Source organism: Chroicocephalus ridibundus, chromosome 1 (assembly GCF_963924245.1).
Source record: "Chroicocephalus ridibundus chromosome 1, bChrRid1.1, whole genome shotgun sequence".
NCBI lineage: Eukaryota > Metazoa > Chordata > Aves > Charadriiformes > Laridae > Chroicocephalus > Chroicocephalus ridibundus.
This window is the reverse complement of record NC_086284.1, coordinates 5,938,641-5,954,346: the sequence shown is the minus strand read 5'-3', so window position 1 is coordinate 5,954,346 and position 15,706 is coordinate 5,938,641. Positions and strand designations below refer to the sequence as shown.

General features: G+C 42.9%; 1 protein-coding gene across 9 annotated transcripts in view; it reads right to left on the bottom strand.

Moving 5' to 3' along the window:
- TENM4 (teneurin transmembrane protein 4) overlaps positions 1 to 15,706 on the bottom strand; it is a 1,293,844-nt gene that overhangs the window by 118,022 nt on the left and 1,160,116 nt on the right. For 7 of the 9 annotated variants that reach the window (XM_063326345.1, XM_063326336.1, XM_063326383.1 and 4 more), the window contains 2 exons: positions 11,214 to 11,399; positions 4,850 to 4,876 (listed from right to left, as the gene is read on the bottom strand). In XM_063326345.1, the coding sequence (XP_063182415.1) occupies positions 4,850 to 4,876; positions 11,214 to 11,399 (213 nt within the window). The remainder of the gene's footprint in view (positions 1 to 4,849; positions 4,877 to 11,213; positions 11,400 to 15,706) is intronic. The other 2 variants (XM_063326401.1, XM_063326411.1) reach the window with 1 other exon arrangement.

Here is a 15,706-nt window from a genome sequence, read left to right as displayed (position 1 = left end):
GAAAGGGGGAATTTGGAGTGGCAGAAAATGGTGGATATAATTAGGATGGGAACACCTTCTGCACCCGAGGAAATGAGAAGACCTTGATTTCTCTACTCTAGCACAGCAAAGGCTGAAAAGACTATGATTGTTTTCCACAAATTCATGAAACAGATAAACAGTGAGAAGGGAAAACAGCTATTTAAGCTAAAGAGAATATTGCCGGCATAAGAACAAATGGACGTAAACCAAGCATGAATAAATTTTGGCTGGAAATTTGAAGGGGAAAAAAATAAAAAGCATTTGCCAGGATCAAAGGAAGAAAGTTTTGGAGTAGCCTCCCAGCAGGAGTGTTAAGGAGAAGAAGCATCACTGATCTGTCCACAGAGCTTGCTAAATTTATATAAAGTTTTATACAATGTGTCTGACCTTGACAGTAGAAGACTGGACTCTAACTGAGGAGACCTCTTTCAGTCCTATCCCTTTCAATTTTGTGTGCAATTCACTGTCTTTATGAAATGTATTTGAGATTATCCAAGTGGACTTTTGTGATTTCCTTTGAATCTCATTGATCTGGACCCAGAGAAACTAAGGCAAGCATCTCAGAAGGCAGACAGACAGACAGAGGAAAAGCATCGGTCAAGAGAGGAAAGACAGAACAGAGACTCTCACGAGGTTATGCCTTCCCAAACTGTCTCTTCCTCTTCTTAACTATTAAGGGAATCCAGCGTGACCAGATGAGATACAAGTATCGAGGCTGTAGATACCTAAAGTGGGATAACTCCCAGCTGTAATGTCATACTCCACTATCTTGGCATCTTTCAAGTCTAGAAAGCAAGTTTACCCCTTCCCACCAAGGAGAGAGTCATCTCTGGTTCCTAGTGAGATAAACCTTCCTAATGAGATAAACTCTTCTTCACAGATCCATGAACATAAAAGTTTTCAGATATTAACCATTACGTTACAAGGTATGGTAAAATGTCAGTGCTGTGAGTATTAAATCGTACCTTTCCGGTGTCATGGGTTTGGTAGGAGAGCAGACAGCTTTCGGAAGTAATGAGAAAGGGAACCATTAATAGAAAATATCATAATTAAACAGCAGCTGTTAGCGAACTCGTACCTTCAGAAAGTTAGAAGATAACATGGACATGTAGGCCAATATATATAGGAGAATGGACCTATAAGTACTACCATTTCTGAACTGGTTCACTGCATAAAGACTGGACCATCGCTAACACTACAGAGATAGGAACACACAGTATTCCCCATTCCACAAACAGTGCACTTCAAAGCACTCGACGAAAACACAATACAAATAAACTTTATCCTCTCCTTGCCCCCACGCTGGGGAATAAAGCAAAAAAATCGTCTTGTCTCCAAAGTGCTTCTGAATATCAGCACAGCGGGATAGCTTCTTAATCCTCACAGATTTACCCCACCATAATCTTGCAGCTCTCATTTCTCATAGCCAGAGTCACTCATGATCCATTATTCCTGGCTGTGTTTGTTAACTGTATTTGGGTGACTCAGAGAATTAAATATATGAATAGGGCTTTTTGAGGCGGGGGAGGAGGGAAACCCTTTATGTGAGTTACCAACTGAAGGACATAAAAGCGCTGCTGAAAGATGATGATGCTGTGGGACATTCACAAAGGTGTCAGGTCTGCCATGCAAGAGACAGTACAGACCAGGGAAGCAATATAAAAATGGGACTAATTTTGAACTAGACAAGAAAAGAGTATTAAGAGTCAAAGGACATTGCCACCAGTGTAAGAAATTATCCTGCCATTTTAAGTCTGTTGGTAAAATAATCTGCCCTTAATGATCTCTACAGTTAAGGCCTCCTCTAATTAGTCCAATTATAAACCATGTTCAACGGGATTTTTCTTCAGGCCAAGCCTCATTGCCACTTGAAATTGGACTTACAAGATAAGGCTATTATCTTTCCTCCATTGTCAGCAGGAAAGCACTGATGGATGTTCTAGCAAGTCCCAACATACAGCGCTTGAGCTCTGAAGCGAGTAGGACACGGCTGAAGGCAACATGTGAGGATGCAAACACCCGGAGCTTGAGAGAACAATCAGTAAGGGACCCGCAGAAGTTCTGCAGGACTGAAAGGGAGGAACAAAGCATCATCTGATCCCTGCAAATTATGAGAAACCCGGTAAAGCGTCCTGAAAAACACTCAACTCAAACAACCGCCATGATGTTTTGCGATGCTGGGAATCCAGAAACACTTAATCAGATGCATTCTGTAAAATGAAGATTAAAAAAGTTACTTGCCAGAGCTCCTATTGCTCATAACTCTACAAAGGAGGGAATGAGCTGTGGTCAGACCTTGGGTTCTCGCTGCTTCTCAGGAGCAGCTCAAACCTTGCAGCCATCCTTGAATTCAAATGTTTTTCAGCATCTTTGCATTTTAATCTAGCTGTTTGTACGCCTCACTACAGCGTCAATGTGGCTACTTTTTAAGAGTGAGAATTGATAACCAACAATAGAAATTAATAACGTGGAGGTACCGTCAGCTCCACTGGTATTCTGGATGGAGAAACGCTCTCTAAGATCAGCACCTCTTTAATAGCCGGCACCTCTTTCCATTTTAAGCATTACCAGTGTTAATTAGGCCTTAGTTTAGAAGACTCCACTCCAATTCCAGTTAGAGCTTCTTGTTTTAATCATGCAGATGTTTGCTATTGAAACTTGCCCTCCAATTTAGAAACAGTTCCGCATCTTCACTGACTTACTGGTTTCTTGTAAAGCTGTCGGAAAGATTCAGCAGTAAATCAGGCTCACCCTTGACAACCCAGGATCACTGGGAAGAGATTTCAACCAGAAAGATGTTAATAATTAAGAAAGCCAAAAGGGCATGAGTAATTTAGTTTTGAAAAATGCACACCATGCAGTTAGCCAAGTAAAAAACATGTACTTTTAATGTTTCAGCTATTGCTAATCTTCCAAAAGAGGCCACGCATGGTAAGAGACAATCTTTTATTCTTAGCATGTTGCTTAACCTGTTACCCACTGAAATACTCAGTAAATATAATGTGTCTTTATTCTTGGGCATAAAGGCTATCCAGAGGAAAAACGACAGCTACAGAAGACTTAGTAAAAAAAACTGGGCCACTGAATGGGCAAATCAGTACCGAAGATCCCTGGACCCAGCCTCTGCAGGTTGATTTCTCATCTTTTCTATCCCCGTGGTGCTTATCTGCTACCTTTTGGTCCAACCTTCCCCAATACCTGTGGAGATGAAAAAGGAGTCCTGGGGTTTTGCGATGTAAAACACTGGGATGTGGAAGATGAACAGGAGGTTCTGATCGCACTCCCTAGCGATGGCCCAGATCTCCCTCTAAGGATGCCAACCACTATTACTTCATAAGGGTACAACAATTGACCCTCTTTCCTTGATCTATGAGGAATATAGTTTTTTCTCTTAATTTCAATAAAGTGAAGCATGTTTTACTGATGCTAAGCAATGAGAGAAAACTGACTGAAGTACCACTACCACTGAACAATCCACTGATCTATCAACAGGAGCCCAAGGAGAGCTACCAGTTGCTGCATTACACTGAAGATGAAAGTCTCCTTATTTAAACTGTCCATTTCCTTATCATTAATATTTGTTTGCCTGTTCAAAGTTTGTCCCTATTTGCATTCGTACCCAAACCTGCCTTTAAGCCTCCATGGGAACAAGGGAGAAACATTAGATTGTCAATTTATCCAGAGAAGGGAAGTCAGCAGGGCAACCGTGTTTCTTGTCACACCACAAGAGCCCTATATGGCAGAGACTTCAGTTTAACTGGACAAATATTTTGGCATGTCTGTCCTTCTTCATCAGCCTCTCACAGCTGCTATTTCTGATTGCTCACAACCTGTAAAGGAGGGTAATGCTATGGAAGAAACTGATTTGTTCAACCTGATTTTTTGGTTTGTTTAACCAGCAAACATATGATGCTGTGTGGTGTCAGCACTGTGCTGCTGTTAGCGTCAAATCAGCCGTGTAGAAAGATATTTGCGTCCAACTCAATCATATTTATTGTCAGGTTGTTGTATTTAACTAGATGTGTGCTATTTCAATATTTTTAGAAAGCTAAGTGCATTGTGGAACTGTCTATTTCTACTCAAAAGTCCTAAATTAATGTAGATCATTGCTCTGATCAATAAATAACTGAGATTTTTTTTTAAGATAGCAGACTACCTCTATTCTGTAACTGTTCAATTCCTTTTCTTCTTTGCTGAAGAAAGACCTGGGTCCTAGACTCGCTTTAATTTTACAAATAGGAACATAGGGTTGGATTTTGTGGCAGTGTACATTAATGCAACGTCAGTGATTTCAATAGATTTTGCGGATTTATACCACCAGAGGCTTGGAAGTCATAACATTTTTGTATTAAGAAAAAAACCAATAAACCGTTACTCAAAGTTCCCATGTAAGACTTTGCAGCCATGGCTCAAAAACATGAAGACTCCACACAGAAAGTGCACTCACCTGCTTGTTACAAAACGGATCATAGACATTTAATTAAAATACATCACTGCACAGGGCTCCTGCTGTACAGACACTTCACAGACACTTTCGTTTCCTCCTGACTTGCCTTACCTGGGTAGGAGGGGTGAGGATGAGAGATGATTTGGAGGGGAGGGCAGAGACAGGGGGACGGGTAGGAACACTCACATGATGTTAACACAGGGTCACGGCACTTACGGAGGTATTTCCTACCTAAATGACTGGAAAGTTCCCCCTTCCAGACATTAGGGAGCACTTTGGTGACAATGAGGAAGAGATGCAACCTCAACACAGCATGTTCACGGTGCATTTTTTAAAAAAGAAACACAAAGACAATAGGAAAAATAGGAAGGAAGAGCATACCTTTCACTACCTTATCCAGATAGTGAGCTTGGGAGATAAAAGACAGGACATTTAAGGTAGGATTGAATAAGTGCATTGCGGCTTACTACGAGACTGTGCAGGTGCTAGAAAGGCAAAGGAGAGTTCGCTGTGATATGAAAAGAAAAACCTTGATTATGAGGAGAGAAAAAAAGGAAGAAGGGTGGAGCACAGCCCTCCTCAGTCAAAGAGCTCAAGAGGGCTGTGTGTAGGCATCCAGTCATCTTTGCTCATTAGGATCAGGAAGAGAAAGAGGAAAGTTTTTTATATATATATATTTCTGTGATTTTTTATATATATAGGTATATATATGTATAAATATATATATATATGGCAGAATATTGTAATTCTCTGCTCATTTGCAACAGTCTACCTCTGTTTTACTGACTGCTTTTCTTTTCATCAGGAAAACCAGATTCATTTGAAGGTGCTCCACCTCACCTGATTGTCTTACATTTTTCCGCACAAAGAGGCACAGCTCTGTGACCTTACCAGACTGGGAGAGGCTTTTCCCTGGATCTTCTTAATGGTAATACATCGCATTTATACAGCATCCTCTAGCCCCAGATCAAATTACTTTACAAATATTAAATTAACCTCATGGCAGCTCTACCAGATAGGTCAGTATTAATATACTCATTCCAAGGAGGGATAAAGAAAAAAAAAGAAAGTTATAGATCTAGAGGGAGCAGTCATGTGCCCAATTCCCATGGAACATTAATTTGGAAAACCACCTTCTAATTGATTTTCTGGGGTCAAACAGAAAGTTGGTGGCAAAGACACACGCAGAAGGCAGGAGTCCTGCCTCGGAGAGCCCTTGTGCGTGCCAGCAGGCGGCACTCTCTGGTCTTTATGAATAAATAAGAGGCGCTGAGTCGTGCATTTCTATCTTTCATTACCTGCTTAAACGTTATTTCCCTTGTTCTCTTGTCTGCTCCCTGCAATCTCTCCCTCAGTTGTGTCCTGGTACCCTTTTGAAGAGGTTTTTGTTTCAGGTTCGTTCACGCAGACCGCCCACCCGGGAGTTCACAGCTGTCACAGGAATCATTTTTCCATGCTGTGAATCTAATGCATCCCTTGAAGCACTACTCTAAGTACGTGGAGAGGGCTGGGAAGATCAGAGCTAACCTAGTGCAGGGCAGTTATGAAGCTTGGGAATGAGATTAACTAATCACCCCGGTGTAGCAGTAGCGATGTGGGAAGCAGGGCATCGCCATCTGCTTGGACGGTGGCTAACGCCTGGGAACGGGTCTCTTGAATCTTGACATCCGGAGCAGCCCAACCAGTAAACCTGAGCAGCAGGCACTGTGCAGATGATGGCAGTGGAGGTAGTTGCCAATGCCAACCGTATGCCAGTTCTGTGTCAACGTTTTCTTGTAATTTGAAAAATAATGGAGGCCCCCTAAGGGAATATTCCATGGTAGCATGAATCTTTCTTCTCTAGACCTATATAGTCTCATTCCCATGCTATATTTCTGGCATTAAAATATCATCTTATTATCTACAGATACTCCTTTGCAAGCCCTGCAGGCATGTGGGACGTGCTGAGGAACTATACAGGGCTACTTTTCTAAGGTGTCCTTTGCACGGCACTCAGCTCCATGGCACCATCCCTGTTCCTGGAAAGCCACTGTCCCTTCATACCTGCTATGGGGGGAGCTCATGTGAGAATTTTTTAGTCCGAAAATCCTCTCATTTCACCAGTCTGAGCTAACTTGGTTTGTTTTGTCTGAAACACGTTGTGAAAGATCACAGGAGCATTTCTCTTGGCCCATAGAGAGGAAAGAGAGAAGTAAGAGATGCTGGGAGCAGGTCTTCAGGTAGAACTTCTTCCCCAGCACACTCTCCTTCATTTTCCAAATATTCTTTTTCCTTTTATCTTCCCCATAGGGAGACGTGGACAGAGTGAAAAGACTGGAGTTAAACTGAGATCATGCAAATTTGAAGGAGAGGAGAAAGCGGCCGTTCGTTGTTGAACCAGTGACGGCACAAGTTTATGCCACAGGGGCAGGGAAAAAGACTGTCTTTGAAGTTCATCTGCGCTTAGCATTTACTGTCAAATATTCTGCCAAAGTACTTAAGGCCAGATTACCTTCAGCTTGATGCAAAAACATGTCGGAACAAAGCAGCATGCACATATTTTCCACTGACTGCTATAACCATGGCCTTGTCTTGCCCCAAGATACCCATCCCCACGGGGCAGCGTGGGTGCCAGAGGGGCAAACACAGCTCAGCTTCCGCTGCGGAGAAGGCTGAGCGTGGCAGAGAGCTGACTGTCTCCTCTGTTGGGCTGAGGGTGGTAGCAAGAACCTTCACCAGACACTGGTGGGCTTATTTCAGGTTGGGCTGCACGTGGCCCGAGCTGCTTTATGGATTTAAATGGCACAAGTGACTTGTTGGAAAGACGGGGAAAAGAGACCAGGTTCCACCTGTAACGTGCCTTGTCTGGATTCCAGCTGCTCCGGCAGAAACCGGGAGGCACTGATTACAATCCTGGCTATTCAGAACATGTGTGATTATTTATGCAAGAAGGCTGATGAAAGGCAAACTTAAAGGGGCAGATTTCCGAAAAAAAAAAAAAAAAAATCAGAATTTTGCTAAGTAAACCAAAAACCATCCGGATGGCGCCATAAGCAGAAGCTCCTGTGGGACGGGCTGTCTGCCTGTCTGTCTGGGCACTGGTTATCGCACACATCACCAGTGCGTGCCAGGACCAGATTTCCAAAAGGAGTTAAGCACGCAGCTTTTGCAAGAGATCAATGGGAATTAGGCACAGAGGTGCTTTGAAAATCCTTCTAGGTAGATCGTTGGGTGTTTGGGGAGCTAACTGCTGGTCCCTCAGTGCTCTTGAGACCTGTAGTATTTGGGTGCAGCAAGTGAATTTCAAGGGATGGCTTTGGTCTTCTGTCCAGGCTGTTCAAGGATGATGAACATCCCAACCCCACCACACAGGGAAGCCCTCTCTGCCATTATATTTCTAAATCATCTCAATATGAATCAAAGGATTAAGGCTCCTTGCTAGTAAAACATACAGAGAGCTTCACATATCGGGTAACAATCTCAGTGCACAGCCCACCTGCGAAGAGTGAAGTCTCCTTTTGCTTCTCTGAGGTGGGACACACAGCACCTGGGGCACCATCCAGGCCATATCACCAACTGCATCAAATTTGAGGCCAGGCTGTTACAGCCCTGGGAAATTTCTGGAGTTGTTTATTAAACCCAGGAAATTTTCAGTGGTGCCACCTGTGAAGCAATCCCATAGAGGAGCCCACCACAGAGGTGAGCTGTAATTTGGCCTTTTAGAGCCCACAGTGAGAGGCTTTATGTCACCTTTAAACTCAACGCTCCTAAAACGTGATCCCTGGATGTGGTTTGGGCTAGAATAGAAGAAAGCTGAATTCTTGCAATGCCTCTAACTGGGGGCAAATTTGGAATACGCTGGAGAGCCCATCATAGGAGCATTGTGGCTGCTGTCACGTGGTTTTTCTCCTTTAAGAAATTAGAGTAAATCGGTAGAACCTTTCTGCTGGGTTTCAGGATTCCTGCGGTTATATCATCAACTTTCTGTTCTACTCCTTTGCCTGGATGCGCTAAGTTCGCTGAATTAGGATGATGAATGGTTGGGAATTATCTGGGGTTCCTCTAATGAAATCCCTGAATGTGAGCAATCAAGCTAGTATATTTGGTAACACCACCCTTTGTATGAGCAAACCAAATTAACCCACTGGGATCAGAGTTCCCTCGAACACCGTAAGAAAGAGCCTCCTACGACCTACAAAACAAAAGGGTTTCTTACTCTCAAACATGCTCAACAGGAAATGGAAGAAGTGTCCTTTACTTGTACCACCCATTTCCACCATGTCACCTGCACACATGGCAAGACTGTTAAAGCATCACTGCAGCGATGGGGTTTTATGCTTGTCAGTGCTAAAGCAAACCGGGCCATGACACAGACAGATAAGGAATTACTGTCAACAGAACAAGTTGCCATGCAGGGAAATTACACAAGGACAAGGGGAATGCTTTCCACGTACTTAATGTAATTCCAAGTCAATGTCCTTTCATCTGTGCCAATATAACTAGCTTATTACTCCTTCTAAAGCCATTCAATTTTCTTGGATATTTATGACTTTGCCAAATCTCCTTTACATTCTGCACATTTATCAATGAAATATTCTGTAGGAAATACAATTTACAGCTTCAGAGGCGTGAGACCACGTACAAATTTGTTGCTAAATCACCAGGCAAGAAGATCAGGTGTGTGGGGGGGGGTGTGGTGGAAGCGAAAAGAAACAGAATTGCTCCAGCGCTCAAAGTATTAAAGAATTATTCCTAAACCAAGGTGGCGCTGCAACAGGAAGTCAGCACCACGCGAAACGATAGCGCGCACCAAGAAAATCTCGATGCTGACTGCACTGCGGTGCTGGCCTTTCCCATGATAATGTGGACTCTTTATACTTAGAGTGACGAATACCACAAATAACGGGGTAAATTTAATTACCATGAAAGACAAAAGCTTGTTGTTCAAAAACAGTCTGGGCATATCAGCTGTGTGGAGAAATATCATATACCGAACTAGCGGCACTTTGGTTTTGCAGCAGAACGAATAAAATGGCACTGAGTATGAATCAGGCTTTTTTCGTGCATGAATGACTTTCATATAAAATTGTCCCCGGGATTTGGGGCTTTTTGCTAAACATTTTTTTTTTCTTTTAAAACCCTTTCATGAACCTGTGTTGCTTTCTAAATCAAAGTACTTGAACAAAAGGCTATAAAATAATATTGTAGAAACACAGGATTCCAATTAACAGAGGACTGCTCTCTTTTTATTTTAGAGTCATTTGAGAGAGGGTTTTTTTTTTAATCCCTTCCTCATGAAAAGAAATGAAAGCTGCTGGGGACATAGAAAAGAAAGCAGAATGCAACATCTAATGAGACAGAGGAAGTTTTAAGAGCTAGATATTTTTCATTAAGGGATGCATGTGGAGATCATAATGTGGTAGGGTGACATTAGCATACATAAATGATAAGTAGAATTGAGCCACAGACATGGTTTGTACCATTACCCTAATGCCAGAATTAAAATATTGTGATCAGGCTTCATTTCCTGCCTGTCTTTGTGTGGGCAAACTTACCTGGTGTTCAAGCAAAAAAAGTGATGTCTACAGATAACTACGTTGATAATCCACATGGATAACTATGCCGACACCTTCCCAGGTATTGCTAGTGGTTAATTTTGATATAGTGTGATTTATATGTATCATGCCACAATGAAAGCAACATAGAGGTAAATCTTCTTATCTTTAAAAGAAGCCAATTAAAACAAAATGACTGGAGGAGAATTCTCACTCTGGAATAACCCTTCTAAAGTTGACTGATTTTTTTCAGGTCCACCCAGTCGTTATTGAGAGCAGAACTGGATTCGCTAATTTAGTTTTCCATTAGTGTATAATAAATGGTATCTGGGGAGTTTGAATGCTACTGATTTTATAACATGACTACGAAATGGAGACTAAAGTGGTTGAATGCATGACAGTCAGAAGAAAGGGAAGATCTATCAAGGAGTTAAGTGAAATGAAGGAGGAAGGTAAAGCCAAGGAGTTCATTAATGATGCTGCAAATTGCTTAACCTGAGAGCTGCACCTCTTTGCATGATTTTGGCATATTAGTGGCACCTTAATGATAATAATAATAATAATAATAATAATAATAATAATAATAATAATAATAATAATAATAATAATAATAATAATAGACTTGACACTGAGAGTTCAAGTGCCAGGAAAACAGAACCAAAGAGAGTGGGAAATGCAATGGTTAGAAGGGTAGCGGAGCAGACAAGGGATAAGCAAGACAGAGTTAAATACCAGCCAGAAATCATCTGACTGCACTTTCCTCTTTTATGCTGGCAAGCACAGTGGCAGTGCAAATAATGGAGCAAATAAAAGGAAAGAAAACTTGAAATCCGATGCATATTTCTGAAAATGCTCCTGCCATGGGAGTGAGAAATCTTGGAGGTCACAGAAAGACCTTTCGAGAGAGACAAAGTGGGATGTTTTTAAAAGCATCCACCTGACATTTGACGCCTTGTCTCTATGAGATCAAACACCACATAGGTGTACTTCATGTCAGATAATAAAATATATATATATAGCCATGTCATCAACAAATGAAAGGACATTTTGTCTTGTTCCCACATGAAAATGTATGATGTCAGAACTTGAAATCCAAGAACAAAGGTGCTCATGCTACACTAAGTCACACATATTCAATTAAGCATGCACCTTTTCTCCTCCCTGATCATCAATAATTCTTTTAAAAGTAGTCGTTTTTTCTTTCTCCCTACCAATAGTGCAGTGCTCTCCGTTCCAGCCCGGGCTGCATTCACACTTGCCATCCCGGCATGTCCCGTGCTCATTGCAGCGTGGGTGACACGCTCGCTGATCACAGGCTGTGCCCATCCATCCCTCCTCGCAGCGGCAGGTGCCTCCGACACAAATGCCGTGTCCTCCGCAGTCGGCTGCACAAATCTCTGTGGGAGAGGAGAGAAGAGAGAGGAGGGGATATGGGTGGAGAGAAGGGAGAGGGGAGGGAAAAAAAATCCAGAGTGTTATTGTTAAGAAAAGCAGCCACACTTCACTACCTCGCCTTACGGAGCAATGAAAGGAATTCCTGGAGCTCATAACACTAATCCTTCCTGACAATAAGAATCTAATAAGTATATTTCAAAAAAGAGACGGACATGGATTGCAGAGGTCTGCTGTGATTGATCCTCCTATTTGCTTTCTAATTCGCTTGCACTCCTTGAGCTTTTGTGATCACCAAATCCGAAGGGGAAGGCTCTTCCAATAAACAGAACAAAAGTCACATTTAATTAAAATCTGGTTAAGCGTGGAAACAATGTGCTGATAAACTACTGATGCTAAAGTTAAGCGCTGGTTTATGGCTTGTTGACCTATGGTTCTGGGGACAGGATTTATTAAAATACTTCTTCTCTCTTTAAAACTAATACAGAATATTTCTATTTTTACTGAGTCTGTGCATCTGTTATGTCTCTGTTCCCCTACCATCCCATTAAAAATCCCCTCTCAGGCATTCGAAGGTACCACCATGCTCTTTCTGTGAGCTACGTGAGCTGGAGTTTATAGGATGGTGCTTGTTCCCAGGTCTTATTGGAGTTAACGGAAACACGGAGTCGCAGCTGGCTATTTCGGTACTTACCTCCAAAAAAGGGAAGAGCTAAAGGACATTGGCTTTTCAGAGGTGCTGCCCTTTCCACCCTCCATGAGCCCCAGTGGGCATAAGGACACAAATATACATAATATTTTTACCCAGCACTAGACTTCTGGCTAAAACTTGGCACGGCCTTGGCATGAATTTGGGAGACTTCATGTTTCCATCTGCACTGTATTTGTCTGGAAAAATCAAGGCTTGGTGGATAACAGGTACCCAAGAGTCAGGTGTTAAAGTGCCTGTTACCACCATTACTATGCAGGATTGATTTCAAGGAAAAAAACCAAAACCAAATACAGATGTGGTGTTACACTGCAGATGAAATGAAATGAATCTATTTCTTCTTCAGGCTCATCACCTGACTGCTCACTTTCAATCTCTCATAAACCATGACCGCGATCTCCTCATTCGGAGGAGAGGCAGTTCAGACTATATTTCAGGCTATCAGGTCTCTGACTTCTGCCTGGTGCATCTAAATTGCATCAAACTTTCACAAATGCTTTGGACTCAAGCCTTCTGCTTGACCGAGCCATTTTATAGATTTTACAGGGTAGGGACACAGTTCTTCCCTACGGAAGAAATGCTGAGTAAGGCTGGGCTGGAAGCCCACAGAGGGGTACCAGAGTACTCTGCAGAGCACATTTTCTCACTCTTCCCCCAGATATGTACCCCCAAAATTAATATCTCAGACACCAACCCATCTCCGCTGCCTCTCTCTGTGCTTCTGAGCATATTAAGAGCAAGATTCTGGCCTCGAGGCTTGTGGTGGAGGGGCGACTGGTATTATACAAGACATTTACTTCGGGTCACTGGCTGCACATAAAATATTCAAAACCACTCAGCCTGCATTAACATCACACCTGACTGAAATTCAGCCTTAGTAAAGTTGCCTTTAGTCTTTTGCTAATTAATACCGCCAGTAACAGGAAGCTTAGGCTGCTCGGGGGCTTTTGACACGCTCCTGATGTGGGGCTGGAACATCCACTTCAACTCCAGGAGGAAGGTTTTGCGTCACAGGGGAGAGCTGGAAGGTCTTCAGCCCTTTATGCTGAAATGGACTCTTCTCTCCAAGAATCAGAGAGCTCTTTAGACAGTGGCAACTATGACAGTAATAACAGTAATGCTTTGCATGTCTAGAAAACACCTCATTTTCCAAGTGCGACATCAACACAATATTTAGCTCCTGGTTACTACAACTCAAGGTGGTGAAGCAGTTTCCTGTCAAACTCCTTTTGTTGCAGTGTCTCGGATGTCTCCAAACCCTCTCACACATTTAGTCTTATCTATCTAAATTTCTAATGGAAGAACTTTGGAGTTCAAATGTTCTTAAGACACTCAGGAACTTGTCTGTCCCATTTAGAGTCAAGCTTTCAAAAGTATTTGGGCAGCTTGGGTGCTTAAACTGATGATCATAGAATCACAGAATCATAGAATTGTCCAGGTTGGAAGACACCTTTCAGATCATCGAGTCCAACAATCAACCTAACTCTGACAAAACCACCACTAAACCATGACCCTCAGCAATATGTCCACCCATATTTTAAATATCTCCAGGGATGGTGATTCCACCACTTCCCTGGGCAGCCTGTTCCAATGTTTGATAACCCTTTCAGTGAAGAAATTTTTCCTAAGACCCATCCTAAACCTCCCCTGGTGCAACTTGAGGCTGTTTCCTCTTGTCCTATCGCTTGGTACTTGGGAGAAGAGCCCGACCCCCCCTGGCTACCTCCTCCTTTCAGGCAGTTGTAGAGAGTGAGAAGGTCTCCCCTCAGCCTCCTCTTCTCCAGGCTCAACACCCCCAGCTCCCTCAGCCGCTCCTCACAAGACTTGTGCTCCAGACCCCTCACCAGCCCCGTTGCCGTTCTCTGGACTCATCGCTTTTGTGGTGAGGGGCCGAAAACTGGACACAGCCCTCGAGGCGGTGCCTCACCAGTGCCAAGTACAGGGGGACGGTCATTGCCCCAGTCCTACTCACCACACAGGTGGTGAGTATGGGCAAGATGTGCACATATCTGTGGCCTAAATGTCACAGAATCTAACGTAAGCTTTATTGGAAGTCGGTAGAATTTACCTCATCACTTAAGACACAACTGAGGAAGGCCTCTTGAGCTGCTGTCAAAAGTTTTTACTTTGCATCTGGCACTAAGACACAGATTTTCACAGCTCCTAGATGTGAGGGAGGTAATACCATACTACAGTGCCCGTTATGAGCATAAGGGATGGGCAATTATCGACTTGCTGAAGGGTTGGAGCTCAGCCGTGTGTTTCCCCAACTGCCAGACAGCACTGCAATGGAGCGTGGGCCGGTCAGGATGGTATGTGAACACTTAGGACCTGCAAGTTAGCTAACGTAGCAATAAAGCTGCACTAATAAAATAAAATAAAATAAAATCAGATCTCTCTGGCTGACCTGATGAACAAAGTCTGGGGGAGGATAAAGGAAACAGCAGATGAAAAATAAAAAGCTAGATTTATGGTACTAAAATTTCAGCAAGCTGAGAAGAAACACACTGAGAAAGTACAAAGTCTGAGAGTGCTGGTATTTAAAACCAAACTAGAAAAGTATTGTTGCAGTCCCTGGTGCTTCCCAGCAGTTTTTCACCATAGGGCTACTCTAGCGTTGGACTGAAACAGCTCCTGTGGTTATTGGTTTACATTCTTTATTCATACGTGTTGAACTTTGCATCTCAGAATACTAAATAAAATGTAATTTTTCCTGCTCCCAGTTCACCGAGCAATCCAAAGAACACCAGCTTGGTTACTTCACGTCTTCATTTTGTCCCGTTCCCCAGCTGTGACCTTCAGGGTCCCATCTCCAAATGGAGGACAGCACTGGTATCCTCAAGCCCAGTGACGTGCACTGTGAATAACCTCCACTGCTGACTGTGAAGCTCTGAAATTCCAAAGTGACAAACGTCTCCAGCGATGGACAGGAAAACTGGCATCTTGAAGGACTTGGCCCCTTGTGACTCCAAAGTCCATGTGAACATCTTAAGGACTTTACTATAATTTACTTAATATTTTATCTTGGTTGGAGAATATTAATGAGTCCGGCTGAGTACCAGGGGTTATTTTTTTGATGTTAAGATGTTATTTCTGTTTTGACAGATAAAGTAAACAAGGCATAAAGAAGTAAGAACGGTCTACAGGTATATGTGAACTCTGTGACAGGCACAGGACCTCCCAGATGTCCTGATATCCAGCCTCGTGCCCTGTAGAGAAGTCAGGGAAATGTCCGTAGGTCAGACATCTATGGTTTGGTGGTGCAGGAGAAAAAAACAGGGACAAAAGGAATCTATTTTGAGTGATAGTCAGAAGCCTTCCTGGAGTTATTTAAAGGTGTGAAACTAGGATAATGGAGTGACATTCAAAAATGGTGAAGAGAGAAAAAACCCACCACTTTCTGAAAGGCAGAATCTCTGTGGAGCCATTCCTATGAAAAGGGATGGAAAACCCACTGGGACATTTACATCTTGATTGAAATATTTCCCAGACAACATGCTGCCAAGGAACAGTTTTGCACAGGCGGGCCAGGGATTGCATGATTTAAACCAAACAGATCTTAGGCTAACCCAGGACGGGAAGGCTGGGAACATTTTGGGTTCC